General features: G+C 44.9%; 1 protein-coding gene across 2 annotated transcripts in view; it reads left to right on the forward strand.

Annotated features, from left to right (window-relative positions):
* DROSHA (drosha ribonuclease III) overlaps positions 1-19,243 on the forward strand; it is a 669,472-nt gene that overhangs the window by 191,079 nt on the left and 459,150 nt on the right. For both annotated transcript variants that reach the window (XM_078687959.1, XM_078687960.1), the window contains exon 4: positions 17,926-18,160. In XM_078687959.1, coding sequence (XP_078544085.1) covers positions 17,926-18,160 — 235 coding nt within the window. The remainder of the gene's footprint in view (positions 1-17,925; positions 18,161-19,243) is intronic.

The raw sequence follows: 19,243 nt of genomic DNA on the forward strand, positions 1-19,243 counted from the left end.
CGCCCTGGGCGACCAAAAATACCAGGAGGGGGAACATTTTTGCTCCATGGTTCAATGACACCTTAATGAAGGCCAAATAAAAATGTAAACCGTTGGAGCGCAGGTGGCGTAAGAATTACTACGTAAACATTAAAGGAGAATATAAACAACAACAAAAAACATATTTCTCTTTGATAAAGAAAACTCGCAGAGCCCCCATCGATATCAGAGGAATCCTGCAATAGAATTGCCGATTTCTTCGCAGAGAAAGTGGCAAAGATCTATGATACTTTCCCTAGGGAAGCACATCAGGCACCGGCTCCAAAGGCACTACATCTACAGTAGTCAAAGGTGCAACCCTAGATGAATTCAAAGTGCCAGAGCCAGATGTAATAAGGAAACTAGCAAATGGTCTCAAATTGGGTTCACCTGTGGACCCAGCTCGTGCCCGAAATCTTATTACATGGAGCAAAATGTATTGTACCTTTCATATCGGAACTTATCTCCTGTTCCTTCCAATCCGGCAAAGTTCCCTATGAATGGAAGCAAGCTATAGTCTGTCCATTAAGGAACAAACCACAAATAGATTGTTACCAGAGAATCTACGTCCCATTTTGCTCCTACCTTTCTTTGCCAAAATTGCAGAAAAAATAGTTAACACACCGCTCACAAAACACAGCGATGGTAATGACCTACTATACTGCTCACAATCAGGCTTTTGTGCCGCACATTCCACTGAAACTGCCTTGCTCCTGGCCACAGAAATGCTAAGACAACGGGCGGACGTAGGACACACAGCTACACCGATCCTGTTGGATCTCAGTGCAGCATTTGACACAGTCTCCCATGGCCTCCTTTTACAGAGGTTAGAGTCTTGTGGAATCAGGGGCATGGCCCTGAGCTGGATGACATCCTTGCTGGCGGAAAAGGGTTTCCAGGTTACACCAGATACATTCACATCTAAGAGATCGCCCCAATTACAAGGAGTACCCCAGGGGTTAATACTGAACCCCACCTTGTTCAATCTATATATGGGACCCATTGCTAATATTGTGGAAGGTCACAAGATGTCCATTGAATCGTACGCTGACGATACGCAGCTTATCGTCACACTATCTCAAAACTTAGAACATAATGCACATCAATTTTTCCAATGTATGGGGGAAGTAACAGCATGGATGGCAGACCACTGCTTAAAACTTAATGGCAGTAAAACAGAAGTGATGATAATGGGAAGAGCGCTTTCTATCTGGACATCAGCCTGGTGGCCAGAAGTGCTTGGCCAGCTCCCAACCTCTAAAACCGAAGTCAAGAACCTTGGAGTATGGCTTGACTCCAACCTGACATATGAAAATCAAATCTGAAAAATAACAGGCAAATGTTTCGTAACGCTGAAAACCCTACAGTAGGTTAATGACCGGCTACCGGTTCAAGCCAGAAAAACTGTGGTACGTGCCATGGTCACCTCTCAGATTGACTACGGCAAAGCTCTATACCTAGGCGTAGCTAAAAAAAAAGGCTGATGAAGCTGCAATCAGTTCAAAACGACGCTGCCCGACTATTGCTGAATCTCCGTAGAAGATCGTCCAACACAAAGGCCTAGGCCAACCTGCATGGGTTACCTTTGGGCAAAAGGATCCTGTTCAAGGCAATGTGCTTTTGTCACTGTAGCCTAGCTAATAAAGGCCCACGTTATCTGCAAACCATAACACCCTATACCCCCAATAGAAGCCTACGATCTGAAGGAAAATCCCTAGTAATTGTACCCAGATTTAGGAAGGCCAGGCTAGGTGGCTGCTCTTTCAGATACTTTGCAGCAAAACATTGGAAGCCACTACCGGTGGCTTTGAGAAAAGAGCCATGTGAAGCTGCCTTTAGGAAAAGGCTGAAAACTTTGCTTTTCCCCACCAGTAAATTAGAATAGACCTAGAAACATGACAGTTAATGCACACCACCTATCTCGTGTCATTCTGAGAATCTGCTGTAGTGCAGGGACACACCGTTGGTGTAACCAGGCGCTCTACAAATGCTGCTGCTGCTGCTGATGATGATGATGTCTGTTGAGATGTGTTGTTGTCATTCTTATGTATGCTGTGAGTAGCAGCATATCCCAGCTCTTCATATGTAATGTGAAGAGCAGTAACTCCAGCTGGACTCTGAGAGCATGGCCCTTTTGCTATAGAACTCTGGAAAAGTGTTTCTTTCGACTGTCTTCAGACCACACATGCTCGTGAAGCCAGTAGGCCTCCAGCTTACACATGCAAATATTTAAAACATCTTGTTTGTGTTTTCTTGACCCTTTGCACTTGCTGTGTATTTATTTCCAACTGGTACCTTGTGATTAATGCCTTTCCTTTTTGAGTGTATTACCCTGGTGAACTAATGTTGAGCGGCTCCACCAGGAATGAGCAGTTGTGTCTGCACTCCTGGTGCTCCTTCCTGACTGTCCTTTTGTTCCTTGTATTCTGTTCACCTATTTGACTTGGCAGCAACCTGCTTTCTCTGATCATTTCTTCCAGATTCCATAAATCCGGAGGATAGCGTCACAACCTAGCTCCCTGACCTCTTCTCCCCACCCACTTTCCCATTCCTTAAAGGGCCATGCATCCCAGGAGTCCCCACAATGCCTTGTTTTTATATAGCTTTGAATGCCACATTTCTGCTGTACAGTATTTTCGAAGCGCACAGTTTGGATTCTGCACCTTGTTAAGATAGTCTGTCGCCTTTCAACATCTGAATACAGCGCTGAATCGAGAAATATTTGATAAGTGAGGTTTTAAATATGAACTGAGAAACATTCCTGACACCGCCCTGATGAGAATGCTGTTAATGAACTAAGAGCCTGATGTGTACCCTATATGTGACCTATATTCTTATCGTAGATGGAGCAACGTTATAGGTCATTACATCAAATATGAGCGGTTTTCGTAGTGAACATCCTGAACTTAAGTATTTGAAGGAGCTTTCATATTCGATGAACAGAAGGATGTGCAGTGAAATTAAGTATTTGCCATGAATTACACCGTTTTTTTCAAGCAGTGAAGCCGGGATTAATCCCAGATGTTCCTATTTCACACTGTACTATTCAGCCACTAAATGGGTATCTCATGCTGAGATTAAAGGCTAATGCTTTTTTCCTTAATTCTTGGAAGATGAGTTTAGAGCATGTATGACATTCAAAATGCAATTTTTTTTCCCAGCAGTTTTATATAGGGAGAACCTTGACTAAGGAAAGGAGTGTTTTATAATAGATACAAACTACCATGCATTTTATTTTTTGTCATAGGTTGATTTGCCGGGATTTATAGCATGCTGAGACTTGCACATAATCCAATATCTGCCGCATAATCTGCTCATTTAAAAAAAAAAAAAAAACTATTTTGTCTCAAGCTCAAACTGTTTAAATGTTAATTAAAAAAGCAGGGCCATGTGTTGCCGCGCAGTGTAAGGCCTTTTGCAAGGTTCGCTGGTCACGTTTCTGTTGCTTATTGCTCTAATTGGGTGTTAAACTGGTACTAGTAAGGTGCAACCAACGCCCAGACAGTGTTGACACATTTGAAAATGTTAAAGTAATAGTCACAAAATGTTCTGCTTTGCGCCGTATAACTTGGCTACTTTGTTGCATAATTTACTCAACCCTGCCGTATTATTCCAGTGACCCGGACTATAGCCACTAGGCCTTCTCACCTCTAATGAAAGGTCAGAATGTTTTGTACTTGAGGTTCCAAGAGCACGTTAATCTAACCAGAGCCAGGGGCCTGGCTTGAGCTTTCAGTGGCTCACCCACCTACCTCTACTGTTCATTTACAGTCTGTGAGTCCGTGCGTGGTGCTCAATTGTATAGGTGTGGGTAGTATGTACAATCAGGGTGGCTCTAGGGAGGTGCGACTGGTGCCTCCGCACCGGGCGCTGACTTCGGGGGGGGGGGGGGGGGGGGCGCCGTGTTTTCAAGTACATTATGATTTTAAAAGCACCTTCTGTCGCGTTCCTTGCCTCCAGCAATTTTCAGGCAGCTAAAAAAATGCCGAGATAACTGGGGATTAACGGGCCTGCTGGAAAGAGATCAGAGTTTTGTCTAGGGACAGTTTTGACTTATCAAAAGTAGCACAGAGGATTAATATGCCTGCTGCATAGAATATGTGCCATGGAGATCACAGATTGCATATAATGTAAATAGTTCAGTGCGTTAGTGCCTTTGTCCACAGAGAGCCTATTGTTACTTGCAGTTTATAGTTTAAAATCATAATTTAAATATTAATTGGCATTAAAGAGCTGCAACCACTGTTGCGTTTACAATTCTGAGTTTATGCTTTTCCAGACGAAGCACTCTTAAAGTTACACTTGTGTACCAGTGTGGATGTTATGTGACTCCTACCGCTTGTAATATTTCCAGTAGATTGATGTACACTCATATGAATCATCCATTGTCTCTGTATAATGTGCGGGTGATGTAAAGTGCTCGGACACCATAAACTGGTATGAGTAGCACTTTAAAAAAAATGTACTTGAGAGAGAGTAGCTATGGAGACTTTAGGGAACTGTTAAAGCGCAGTAGTGAGGGAATCCGTGGAGAAAAAGGTCATTGAGAGCACCAGCAAACATTGTCACACAAGGCACCACCAGCTTTATAGCCTGCCCTGTATACAATACACATCCATGTTGCGGTGCCGGTTGCCTAGCTAGTATATATTTTATGCACGCTATCTGTTAAGTGTATGGTGTGCGCATGCCATATTCACACATTATATGCAGCGCTTATGTGCCCCATTATATGGATATGTGGATAGCATAGAGCGTACGTAAAGCTACTTTTGAAATATAATTTGTGTACATGCCCCCTTCCGTATTCTGCATAATAAGTATGGTTGCCCGCTGTTTCTGCAGTTTGTGTACAATATATAGTGTTTGCCCATGTGACTACATTACATCAAGTGTGTTAAATCAGTATGTGCAGCAAATATGTAAATATATGCCATATATAATTATATCGTGTGTGAATGTTGGCTGTGTATAGTATATGTGCATATAGTGTGCCTTGTTTATAGTGTACATTGTGTTCCGTGTGCCTTCCTGCCATGTACTCGATATCGTGAATGCTTGCCGATTGGTGGGCCGTATCGTATGTTGTAGTGTTTGTGTATCATGTACATTTACAGTATGTTGCTTGTGGATGCCGCCTAGTGATTATGGTATAGAATTGATGCTTTCCGTGTTTGCTGGTTATATTACGCAGGCCTAGAATGTATACCACGTGCACGTGTTTCTACCGTGCACTAATGCTTATAAATGCTCTTTCTCTGTGTGGTGTACACAGTTAAACATTTGTGCAATGTTTGCACGCAGTGTGTTTACAGTATGGTGTCTTTTTTCTTTTTTTTCAGCAGTACAGGTGTTTTTTATACAGCTTTTGCCTACTCATGGCACAGTATAATGCGTTTACATGTACCGTGTTTACAGTATATTGTCGGCCTTTCTTTTTGTATCCTATATTATCTTGGCATGCTGCGAGAACATGTAAATTTTTTTTCTCTACGGCATCTTTCCCCACTCACACCCCCTCTGATAGGGCTCTTAAATATCTCCTGGCCCAACAGTACGATTCTTCGTTCATTTCATGTACGAGCAAGATGGCCGCCTGGTAGGAGCTGCCTGAAGGAGCTCCCCGTGCTTGGGATCCCTCAACCGGGTATATCCCTGCTAGCAGCAGCAGCCATCGATCGCCTCTGTATCAAGAGTAACAGGATTAAGAGTAACAGGATGAGCCAACTCCCACCCCGTGGATCACCTGTGTCACCGGCCAGCACCACAGCAGAGGAGTCCCAGCAGCGTCGGAGAGCTGAGAGAGGCACGGGTTGCGGATCATCGTTGCGACCGGCCCGCATCACAGCAGAGGAGTCCCAGCGGCGCCGGAGGGCTGAGAGAGGTTCGGGACGTTGGTAGCTGCTACTCCGAAACCTTAACAGCCGGCACCGGGACAAACAAAGCGGAACGAACACCGGACCCCTCCCCCACTCCGAACAGAAGCAAATGCTGGCTGACAACGGCATCGACAACGGACCCCCTCACGACGGCAGCAGAGGACGCTGCACCGGGACCAGCGCGGGACGGGGCCACGACAATAGATCCCCCCCCCTCCTCCCGCCCGCTCCGCAGCAGAAGCATCCTAGCGGACAGCCGGCACCGGGGACCAAAGCGGGACAAACACCGGACCCCTCTCCCACTCGACGGCAGCAGAGGACGTTGGTCGCTGCACCGGGACCAGCGCGGGACGAGGCCAAGACAACGGAACTCCCCCTCCCGCCCGCTCCGCAGCAGAGGAATCCTAGCGGATTGTAGGGCTGAGAGGGGCTTGGGGACGCTGGATGCTGCACCGGGAGCCCTACAGACCTGGGCGGCTGTGGACGCCCCACCCGCCTCCCTCCCTCCCTATTTCGATGCAGACACAGAGGTGACACAATATCTCGCAGCGGACTGCGAGAGCTAATCACAGCTAATCGCAGCATAATCGCAAAAAGATATTTTCTTTACTTGAATTCGCCTATACTCATAAACAATTCCATTGTTCAAAATGGCGGGGGTCTAAAAAGTAAAAACTAAGGTAATAAATCACCTCCTGTGCCTCCAGATGCCCACGAGGCTCCTTCAAGATAAGACTCCCTCACAGCAATTCAGAAACTGGATAGTTTGAAAGTGAAACTGCCCTCACTGTTCACAGAGCAACTACAACAAACAGACGACTACTGTCTCTTTCTCCCCTATGTGGCGGCCATTTTTGTCCAGTCTCTCTCTCTCGGGCGGCCATCTTGGACTACTCACTGTCACTGGGATATTCATTCTTTCTCACTATCTGAGCTGACACCCTAAACTAAGCTCAACCACCGTATTCTTGGTACACACCTATATGTATCATGTAACCGATTATTTGCATTTGTTTTCTGTTCTTATTTTTTATCAGAATTACTTTTCCAATTGTATTCTGCACTACTCTACACAATTCTACAACCTGCACCCATTCTTCACCTTTCTCTCCTGTAATTCACCGAATCCTACCTCATATTTTGATCACTCACTAGTGTCACCTTTGCTCCCTAGGGTCACTTTTGATCTTTTGATCTATGTAACCTGCTGTTTGCGTTTGTATCTGGCATTCGGCACATTTATGTAACCCGCCCCCGTTTATGTAACCCGCACCCATTGCACTTTTCCCTCCTGTAATGCACCGATTGATACCTCTTATATGCTGGTTGAGCACTTGTGTCACTTTTGCCCGCTAGTGCCAATTTTGTTCCATGTAACCTGTTGTGTTTGCATTTGCATCTTGCTTCTGCATATCATCATCATTTTTGTTCACCCTTCCGCACTACTCATATCGCCATACCAACATGGATCCCATTGGCAAGCACACATATAAAATCAACTACCCACCCGTGCTCACCAAAAAAGCCGCTAAACGCTTTAAACACGACTTCCTTAGGTCCCACCCAGAAACACCCTTTGCCGACACCTACTTCTCATCGGCCAATGGACCCTTGAACACCGATATCATCTTCCACACCACACGCAGAGCTCAATGGAAAAAAGCGTTCCTCACCCTACTCACCGTCTCCACCACCAGGAAATCCGCCCATGGCCTAACACTCTCAATCACACCATCCCAACTCTTCCCAGGCAGAACCACCATCACTATTTACAATAACGGGATTGTCCTAATTCAATCGACAGACAGGAACCTGGAACTACTTGACAACCTGTTCCCCCACTTTCAAAGAGCACCTATCCAATCGGACTTACACACATCTCCCCCAATGCTACCACCCCTGACGTCACAGCACCCAGCCTTGACCCTTCTAACCCAGTTCAGCCCCAGAACGACACTCACCTCAACATCACACCCAGCACCATAGCCAATTTCCCACTGGCTGCAGCTACCCCTCCCCACCCATCAATCACAGACATAGATCTCGCCCCCGCATTCACCACCCGCTCCCCCATCCCCCCAACCAACACTCGTACCTCCAGTCATCTTCCCATATCCCCCCCCCCCATACGCTGCACTCCCGTCCCGTCCTTCACACCAATCTCCTCAGAACACCCCTCCTCCCCCAACTGCACCCCACACAACATGACTCTCTGTCCGCCTATCTCCCCCCCACACTTGGCACTCCCGTCACGCCTAGCCTGCGCCCCCCCTTCAACCTCTCACCCCCCACTCTCACTCCCCACTATCCCACCTCCACCCCCACAACAGCCAGCCTCCACACCGCCCCATTTACCCTTCCCCTCCTAGCACTGATGCCCTTCCCAATAACGCCAACACCAACCCTAACACCAATCCTCTCTAACACTTCCAACACCTTCACCAGCTCCACCTCTCCACCCCGATTCCGATCCCTCTCCAGCAACCTACACGCCTGTTCACCGCCAGCACCCCTCCCCAACTCCGCGCCCAACACCACGCTGGACATGATTATGTCCACCCTCCTCCAAGTGAAAGAAGAACTACACTCCATCAAAGAGTTGCTCATCACACACCCCAGACGCCCCCTTCCCACCACCACCTTTACACCTAATAACACTTCCCGCTCACCTCCTACTCGCCTTACCACACAACACCCCCCACACTGGACCCCTATCCCCTCTCGCAATACCACCAATCGCAATACCAATCGCAATCGCATTACCACCAATAGTAATACTCCCTTTACACCTAACAATACACCTAACACCTCCTCCCCACCTCCTACCCGCCTTATCACACAACACTCCCCACACTGGACTTCTATCCCCTCTCGCAATACCTCCAATCGCCCCAGACGCACTACCAATACGTTCTCAGACCATGACATACACACTCTTCTCCACTCCTACGTCCCGGCTCCCCATAATCGCCTAGCTACCAACCATCTGCCCATCCCAACGATTATCTCTAACCCCATCAGACACCAAAAGGATAACAACAGAGGCGCCGTCCCCAACAACCTCACAAATGTACCCCTTACTATAGAACCTTCCTCCACCCTCTGCACCCCTAGCCTCAAATGCATACTACTCAATTGCAGATCGGCCCAAAGACATTCCGCGGAGGTCGCCGATCTCATCACTTCTCTGGAACCGGATCTAACCATTCTGACTGAAACATGGTTATCTGATTCGTCTACACCTATCATGGATATCCTAGTCCAACCCAACTACTGTATCATTAGACTTGACAGGATCAAAAAGACAGGCGGTGGAATTGCCTGTATCTACAGAAGCAACCTCTCAGTTATTAAAGCATCCGCCCCCTCTCTTACTTCCTGTGAATACCTCTGCCTTGATATCATCAGCGAAAGCAAACCGGTATGTTCACTACACATCATATACCACCCACCTGGGGACAAGCTCTCCTTCTTCCAACAAGTCATGGACATAATTTCAACCAACTCAGGACGGCAAAACACCCAAATTTTCCTTGGCGACTACAATCTCCATTGGAATGACAGCAGCGACACAGTGGTAAATAGCCTCAAAAGCTTCCTCAACGCCCTTGATCTCACCCAAATATGCAATAGCCCGACCCATGAGAAAGGTTCTATCCTTGACCTTATCTCCAAAGAGGACGCTATTCAACTTGAGGCAATCCAACCTTGCGACTGGTCAGATCATCATATTGTCTCCTTCCTTATCAATGAAAAAATTAAACTTAACCCAATTCAAGCCTCTAAGCCCAAAGTTTGGAAAAGAGACATGAAGAAACTCAACCCAAACTCCTTACCGCCTAACAGCTGCAATCTCCTACTTCCCCCTTCCGGCGCCACGGACGTTCATCTCCTGACTGACCACTATCTCAATGCTATGTCCACAATAATCAATGAGGCTGCACCCTTGCAACTGAAAAGAGTTTCGTCCAAGATCTCCAACCCATGGTATGACGGGAGCCTCAATGATGATAGACGGGCCATGCGAATGGCAGAGCGCACCTGGAGGTCTGCCCCCTCTGCACTGCACCTAAAAACCCTGAAGAAGCAGAGAAATGCCTACTTCAGGAAAATAAAACGCTCAAAAAGAGATTTCTTCAGCCTCCAGCTCGCCCAAGCAAAAAACCGCCCAAGAAAATTGTTTGAGCTAATCAGAACACAATCCAAAGAACAACCCCAGACACTCAGCACCTTGGGCGTTACACCTTCATGTGAAGACTTCTCTGCTTTCTTTAACCAAAAAAACGACAACATAAGAAGCGATCTCCTCAATGACGCAATCCTTTACTCCAACCCCCAACACACAGCAGCACCTGAACCAAAGAACAATGCTACATGGTCTTCCTTTGGCACCTATTCCGAAGAAGAAATTGGCAGATTGCTCAGCACTCTGAAACCATCCAATCACCTCACTGACCCCCTTCCTGCTAACGCTGTTAAGGACTTTACCCCTTTTCTCCTCCCACTCTGGACTAAGATTATCAATAGCTCTCTTCAACAAGGATCCATCCCTAACGCCCTCAAAGTCGGACAAGTCACACCGCTACTGAAAAAACCAACAGCAGACCCCTCTGATCTAAACAATTACCGCCCTATTACAAATATTCCCACTCTCGCTAAACTGTTGGAAAAATGCGTACAGCTACAACTGACTAAACACATAGATAAGTTTGATCTCCTCAATGCGCATCAATCAGGCTTCCGAGCAGGGCACAGTACCGAAACGGCCATGAGTCACATAGTTGACAACGCCCTCCAAATCCTAGACCAAAACAATACCTGCCTCCTCATCCTTCTTGATCTTTCCTCAGCATTCGACACAGTTAAACATGAGAACCTACTCGATCTATTAAACACAAGAATGGGCATATCTGGGACTGTTCTCAAGTGGTTCACCTCCTTTCTACACAACCGCTCACAAAGATTCAAAAGCAACAACCTGAGGTCCTCTCCGGTACCTGTATCGCTAGGCGTCCCTCAAGGATCCTCCCTCTCCCCAACACTGTTCAACCTAGTCATGGAACCTCTCACTACTTTGCTACAAACATCCAATGTTCACTTTCACATGTATGTCGACGACACCCAACTTTATCTCAAAATACAATCTCCCATGGACATCATGCTTCTGAACACCACGATCAGAAACACCCAATCCTGGCTTGCCGAGAATCACCTCAAACTCAATGCGCTGAAAACTGAGTTCCTCCTGATCTCACCTCCCGGAAAAATCTCTACGGCTCAAACATGGCTTAAGCACTTAACAGCTCTAAATGTACAACCGACCATAGTAGACTCAGCAAAATCTTTAGGCATAACACTTGACGCCAATCTCAACATGCAGCAGCACATCAGCAAGGCAACCAAAGCAGCGAACTTCCAAATCAATACCTTGAGAAAACTTAAACCCTTCCTTTCTGCCAAAGACTTCCAAACTGCAGTACAATCTATAGTCATCCCGCACATAGAATACGGTAGCACCGCCCTCTGCGGGCTCCCCCTAACTACAACGGCACCCCTAAGAGCGACTCTTAACTCTGCAGCGAGACTCATCACTGGCTCAAAAAAACACTCGCATATTTCCCCTGACTTTAAATCCCTGAACTGGCTACCTTTTGAAGCCAGAATACATCTGAAAATCGCCTGCTTGACGCACAAGGCTGTACACATGAAATCACCCGCCTACCTCACTCAAAAGCTGACAGTCTGGTGGCTCTAGATCTACTAGAAGCACAAACAATCTTCTGCTGAAGCCTCGAAGATTTCGGAAGGAAAAAACCTATAAACGCTCCTTTTCAGGAATGGCACCCAGGATCTGGAACTCACTCCCTAGTGAAACCAGGCTCATCTCCTCCAACAAACTTTTTAAGAAAGAAGTAAAAGCGATCCTCATGGCTAAATACACATGATCTATTATTCTGTATTTCGCATGAATCCGCTCTGTACCCCCTGCCTAACCCCTCGGTCTATTTGTATTACTTGTATTATCGACTTATTTGATTGTATACGTTCCCACTTTGTATATTTTATATTGTTGACGCACCTGTTTGACTTTGCACACTCTACCTACACCACCTTAACCCTACTCTCGTACTACTGATGCACCTATGTGACTATACACCCTGCACACACCTACCTCAACTATGCCTTTATGCTATCTACAAAAGCATTTTAAGCACGCTTAAACAAGTATATGCTCCTTATTTTTGTACTGTTATACTATTGGCGCAACTGTTTGACTATGCTCCTTGGACCGACACTACCTCACCTGTGACCTACCTCTTGTATTTTGACCTACCTATGTAACCATGCACCTTGTACCTAATTACCTCAATTACTACTCTATCACCCCCTTGTACTTGTAAAGCGCTCTGATATCTGCAAAGATCTTGTTCGCGCTATATAAAACTTTCAAAATAAATTTGCATATTTAAATCTGCCACCTCCCGTCACCACAGGCTTTTGCCACTGATTCATAATGGACTATATGACCAGGCGCAAAAGTCTTTTGCAATCCACTGTCAAATTCTTAAAAACCAAATCCTGAATCTGCAGTTCTCTGCATGTCCTGCTCCCAGGGGCGCCGGAACGATTTTCAAAGGGGGTGGGGTGGAGCTCGTCAGTGGTGCTACTTCACTAATGTTATATGAGTTTTATTCAGTTAAGATGTTACCAAGTAACTATCTGTAGAGAGAGAGACCCAAGCCCTTTCCTCAAGGCAGTGGTAACACTTATCACCTACCTACCTCCCTTGACGTAAAAAAAAAATGGTATGGTGGCCCTTGAAGCATATTTTTTCCAAAGCATGACTACAATGTGATATGATACCGTTCATTTATACAGAGCGCCTGCTCGTCAAACTGTTGCTTTGAAATTAGCAGACACAACGGCAAGAAAGCCAACTCCGTCTTACTGATTTAAGAATACATTTCAATCACTTATTACAGGTCACAGTTTGTCACCCGCGTTTGATAGAAATGAAAGTTGTTTACTGAAAACAACATGCCTGGACAAACATCCAACAGACTCAGTACAGAGATTAACCCAAAGCTCTACTTCACACCAAGATGTATTGGGCTTTTAGGTATGCAAGGCTGCGTTCACCTTGCCTTAAGTGCATCGAGCCAATGTCTAGCATAGTGTTTACCATGGAATGCTTCTTAGAAGACACACCTATAGGAAGAAGCACATATTTAGTTAGATCTGTTGTTTTTGGAAACCTTTAATTTTTTCCAATGCACATGTCAAAGTATTATCCGTTTCAACTCGTAGTTTGCCAGATAAACGTAAATAGATGTACTTATTAAAACAATGGTATATTGTTCAAAAACTTTTTCTGTGGCTATGGTTTAATTACATCCGACAGTTTGCTTCCCAAACAAAAGCTCTGAGCAGATATGTTGCGAACAAATAAAAAAAGCTGTCTGTGTCATGCTCCTGCTGGTTTTCTTTCAGGATATCAGGAGTGCTGCAGTATCCCCTGCTGGCAGCGCCACTGCCTGCTCCCCTTATCTGACTCCTATTCCAAATGTCATGTCCTTATCCGATTCCATAACAATACTGCATGCCCTGTGGCTCACGATTGCTGAATGCACTTATTGACTTGTCCCTGTCTGGATCCCTTAGTGCTCACAAACTGCTAATCACCTGCTTCCAAGCAAACAATATTAGAACATTGGAATGTTGGTAGCTCCATTGAAAACAATGGAGTGCTCCGGGCTTATAATGGATGGTATAAGCCCGGAGCTCCAACATTCCAATGTTTCTTTGTTCACAGCTCTGGCTGTGAACAAAGGCTTCAGGGAGCCTGAGAGGATTTCAGTCCCCTGGGGCTCCCTGAAGCCTTTGTTTTATTTGTTAGAACATTCTGCCCTCTCGTGGCAGAATGTTCTTATAGCCCTTCGTAGCTGGACTATACCGGCTATTAAAGTCCCGCTTCTTTGTTAAAGTCCCTTGCCTTGGGCTCGGGCCTTTAATGCTGGAGTGGGCCTTTAATAGCCGGTATAGCCCGCTATGGCAGGCTATAAGGCTACATTACAATACAATATACTATTAATCATCCTATTAAAAATGATTGTTTTCTTACATCGGACAAACGGCACAAAGTTCATGTTGAGGTATCATAAAATAGCCAACATGTGTTTCTTGGTATAAGGCCCACCGCTTCGCCAGGACAATTTCTCTAAATTTATAATTCCTATAAAACTCAGTCTTATAATGGGAGAAACTTTTTCGACAAGGTTTAGTCACTGCTGAATGATTCACCAAAGGTAACTGAAATGTAAATGATTTGTTGATGTAAACTTTTGCAGTGCCTTCATGGTGTTGAGTTTATAAGCTGATGCCATTATTTGAGTAGAGAGGATGATTGTTTTAGTATGAAATATAAAACTCGGGTAATAGCGAAACAGGCTCTGAATAGGATTTTAGTTTGTTACCTCTGGCAATCCATTGAATACGGACTAAATCTCATGGGAAAATTTACTTCTATTATAAGATGTGTTCTATATGGATTATAAGTTAATTCAACATATAGGAGAAATTGCCTTAAAGATGCGGTGAGGCTTTGTAACGAGGTGGGGGCGCCTACCTCACGTGATTGGTGGAACCCTCACCCTGCTGACCAAACATCGACTCCTTCTTTTCAGTCAGGACGATGGGACGAAGGACGACGCGATCCGGAAGACGACTACAACAGCGGCTCCTTTAACTGGGCGTTTTCAGTAGAAGAGGTGGACACTCCCCGAAGGACGTCAGAGCGACGGGATTGGAGAAAAGCAGGGAAGTCCTGTTCGTTGGGTGTGCTAGCACCTCGGAGGAGGAGAGACAGGCGGAAGCAAGAGGAACGGAGGACGGAGGCGACATCGAAGAGAGCGTGGAGAAAGCCAGCCCGGAGGAATATCACGGAGAAGGAGAGACTGAAGACGGAGAGAAGCCAGGAGGCCTACGACCCTGTGGACCGCCGTGCCACGCTCCCGAGGGAGGAGTGTGGCTGTCACAGGTACGGCGGCGTTGGGCGGCTTGGCTGGGGAGGCGAAGCAAAAGCGTGTAGATAGTGCAAATAGACCCCGTTCGTTCCTACCCTGTGTTGTGTTCCCGTCCCATCCACTCTCCCATTCCCACCCCTTTTCCTTCCTTTTCTTCCCCACCTCACAAGCACGCCAAGCACTGTAATATAAAGAGGCACGATACACTGGTTTCCCTCACTTACCCCGGACCCCCTGGTGCAACCCCATTGTGGACTGGACCCTAACGGCTCCCTCTCTGTTGGTTTCTTTCATGCATCCGAGACCGAGGCCGCGGAGAGAACACCTGATACCGGAGATACCGGGGAGACCAACCGTTCTACACCCGAGTAAAAGAAAGAGAAAACCATCGCCACGGATCCTAACGTGTTCGCCCGAGAGAGACTGACTTTCAGAAACAGAAAGACGTTGATGTCTAAACCTGCCAGAGCCATAAAAATAAAGCCATCTTTAACCCCACTACTTGGTGTCACGGTCGTCCCTTCTCCCACGCCCACAGGCTTATACCGCATAACAATTGTTTGCTGTTCTGTTACCTCTGCATGAACTTATGCTGTTCGCCCAATGGAAGAAAACTGTATCTTTCTGTGGATCCTTTGTGACACACATCATCCTTTCATGACCAATGAAGTGAAATATGACCGCATAGCCATAATTGTGATTGGTAGCTTTTGATCATAATGATGCCATTTACGTGTTTTTTTTTTATGGTATAATCCTCATCGCTTTGAACTGTAGTTGGTTGTGTATTAGACTACCCACCAATTGTAATACATGAGAGTATTACAGTGAGATAATAGCAATACCTTAGTATTTTTTTTCAAGGATAACCATTTAGGTGGGTTAGTAAGTAGTCTCAGCATGGCCACTTTACTCTATACCTGATGGTGGTACTTAGTAGTTTTTTTTACAAAAACCCTTTTGTGTAAGAATATACAAGAAGTTGATGTTCGCTTTCAGGTTTTTCAACTATTGGTTTTTGTTGGCCCAGAAGATAGTCCATATAGCGGGGGATTTGCTTATCTGGCCCAGGAAATGTAGAGGACCGTCGATCCCATATTACTGCACCATCTAGTCCATACTTTTATCTGCTTTTGACCACTGTCTAAGTTGGTGAGCATGTATGAGAGATACTGTGAGGCAATGTGGGTCTTGGCTTTTTCGCTTCCCAACATTAACTCATTCACCTTGACAAGCCGCATTTGCAACTCTGTTGTGGTTTCAAATTGAAACCGTATGTAAGGTTCGCTCTCATAGCTTAGAAGCACTACTTCCTCTTACCTGATCATATTTAGCTCAAGTGTGCCAATGTCTACCCTGTGTTTAGAGTCTCACCGGATCAGTCTGAAATGTAGTTGAACCAGAGATTTGAAAACTTTCAATGGAACATAAATGTGGATTTCCTATTGAAAAAAACACAAAAAGCATAGAAGGAGCTCTTAAGAGTCTAATTTGGTAATTGAAAGTGGGTACGGATGCAAAACTCCTGACTTTTTCGACACATTGAACTTCGCCTCAATGCTGTTCACCTCTAAGGAGAGCTCTGGTTGATAACAGCACTAGTGGAACCATTGAGACCTAGTGTATATGCGTATTTGTTTCTACATTAGGCTGGAAATCAGGCATGGAATCCTGGAAGCATCATATTCGGTTAAGTGTTTTAATTTTTCTGAATGTAATCTACAGAGAAATTATAATCCTATACCAGGAGAGATTTGAGGTTGTGAGGAATGTCCTTACCTTTTGTTACCTATTTGACCAATGTTTAATCACTATTTCTTTCCAGTGTTTGTGACACCTATTTATATAATCCAATGTTATAAAGGATGTGATGTTTGATTCATGATAATTGTGCTGTTTAGGTGTCTGACGCCCTGTGAAAACAATTAAAACTCAAAGTAGTGTAGAGTGAGCTGCTTTAGCCTTTGTTTTGGAAATCGTTCATAAAAGAGTAATTTAGGCATTACAGTGGTGAAAATCACCAAGTCTAATCTGATTGAAGAGGAGACTGGTAAGCCTGCTTCAAATCTTGTATAACAAATACTATTAAAAGATGGCCGCCCGTGTGGTTTGCATGACCACCACTGAATGATTTTTTAAATAAAGTGTAACCATTAGGAAATGATGGGTGTGTCCGTTCACATGCAGCCTTCTTGTAATGGTTTCTGTTATACCAGAATAAAAAAAACCTTTAAAGGGCACTTGGAAGGCCTTTTGCTCAGTGGCTAGAGCCAAACATATGACTTTGTCATTAGCGTTTTTTTCCTTTTTTGTGTACCTCCTTTCTACCCACCTCTTGTTGTTTCCGTTGTTTACTTGGGATGAAAGCAAGTAATATCTGTGGATGTTTTTCTATACTGCATCACGCATGTATTTAGTTTGAATGGAAGAAAAGTGGTAAGGTGACGTTTTGTGATGAAGTTGCTGCTCTTCTTGGCTGAAGAAATAAACTTTGCTATCTCGGGGAGCCCTGAAACTAAAAGCCACATATATTTAAGATATGTCTGGCAAACTGGCACAACCAATTGTTTGGCCATCATTACGTATTCCATCTAAAAGTATCAATACCATCAGCCTTCTCATTGCCATTAACCTGCATATAATCAGTCAAACTTCAGTAGATGGGGCTAATGAAGGTGAGATCTGTTTTTTTTTTAATGTCCTTGTTTACTTTCCACCCCCATGCTTACAAAATGCAGATATTTTTTGTAATAGATTATTTTAAATATGATTGTATTTTTACTATTTCCAAATGCATTTCCTATATTGTTATGGTCTAATCTGCAAATGTCATCAGTTTTGTAACCAAGTTTGAATACGAGGAAGTGGAATTCCATGGTGGAAAGATTGGCTTGTTAAATGTATATTTTTTTATTTATCTAAAATTTGTAGCGGGGGGCAAGACAAATGGTCCCTTTTTAAGCCTGTCAAGAAAATAAAAGTATTCCTTCTCTGTGCTGTTTCAGTCTAAGTGTGTCACCTGTTCACGTCAGAAAAAGAGCAAGATTGGAACAGGATGGCGCGTCGGATAGACAGAGCTCTACAAAAGAAATTAGCTTGCCAGCCAAGGACACAGTGGTCCAGCCCATCATTGAAAAAATTGAGGTGGACGAGGAAGAGAATGAGAATCACCTGCGGCCTGTGTGGGTTCGGTGCACGGATTCAGAGAATTACTATTCTAGTGACCCCATGGATCAAGTGGTATGTACTGAAGGAAGGCATGTGCTCTATTTTCTAAGGAAATAAACTTAACTACTGTAACTCTATCTGAAAAGACTTTTTTTCTCTTAAACCAAAACAATGTCATTAATCTAGTGGTTGTACCAACATCCTAAGTTGTTTATAAAAAGGATGCAACCACCTCGTCTCCAGTAAGTAGCATGCTTTGTAGGGGTTGACGCTTCACTAGCAACAAAACTTGAAAGGTGGCTCTCTGCAAGCTGTTTTCCTTGAGCTTGTAGGGTTATCCTAAAGTGGGTGCACCTCTCTGCTGTCGAAGACCTGTTGCAAACTATACAAGTATTTACAGGGGGCTTTGCACCTTCCCACTGCTTTCCATTGCTTTGCTTTCTTGCAAATCTGATTTTCTTGCTTCATATCCAGTGGCTTTCCTTCCACTTCTTGTATTTCTCTGCTGTGGAACATGGCTTTTTTTTAATCGTTCTTTTCATTGTATAACTTGTATCCTTCCGCAGTTCCACATTGGGGAGATATATTTTTTCTTTTCTTTTTCTTTCAGAACTCCATGGGGAGTGCACGTGCTTTCTTGCTTTCTTCCCTGTGTGCTGCTTCCTCTCCTCACCACACCGCCATCTACGTTGCTCCCCAGCTCCTCTTTTTTTTCTCACCTACCCCTCTCTGCTCACTATTGTTTTTTCCCAATAAGGGCCCTTTGCAGTCTTGGCCTAACCTCCTCTAGCTCGTCCTTTGCCCCCGGTTGCTCCTTTAATTGTACTTTTGATTACTTTTTTGTGCCTCTTGCAGTGCCGAGTTTGCGTGTTTAGATTAGTTCACACATCTCCTTGCATAGGTCTGCATTCTTTGTCTTGATGGAGTCCTATATTCTGACTTGAACCCCTCTGAGCTCTCACCAAAACCCCTCATGTTCCTACCCAATGATTTAAATGGAAATACAGAAGTGCAGGTACTATTTAGAGTAGCTGCCTGCTCTGAGAAGTGCCGGTACTTTCCCGTCAAATGAAAGAAGTGCAGGACAGTACCTGCCCAATTAAAGCACTCTTCCCAGCACTTAGCGCTCCATTTTCATGCCTCGGTCAAAAGAAG

Source organism: Lissotriton helveticus, chromosome 4_1, assembly GCF_964261635.1.
Source record: "Lissotriton helveticus chromosome 4_1, aLisHel1.1, whole genome shotgun sequence".
Classification (NCBI taxonomy): Eukaryota; Metazoa; Chordata; class Amphibia; order Caudata; family Salamandridae; genus Lissotriton; species Lissotriton helveticus.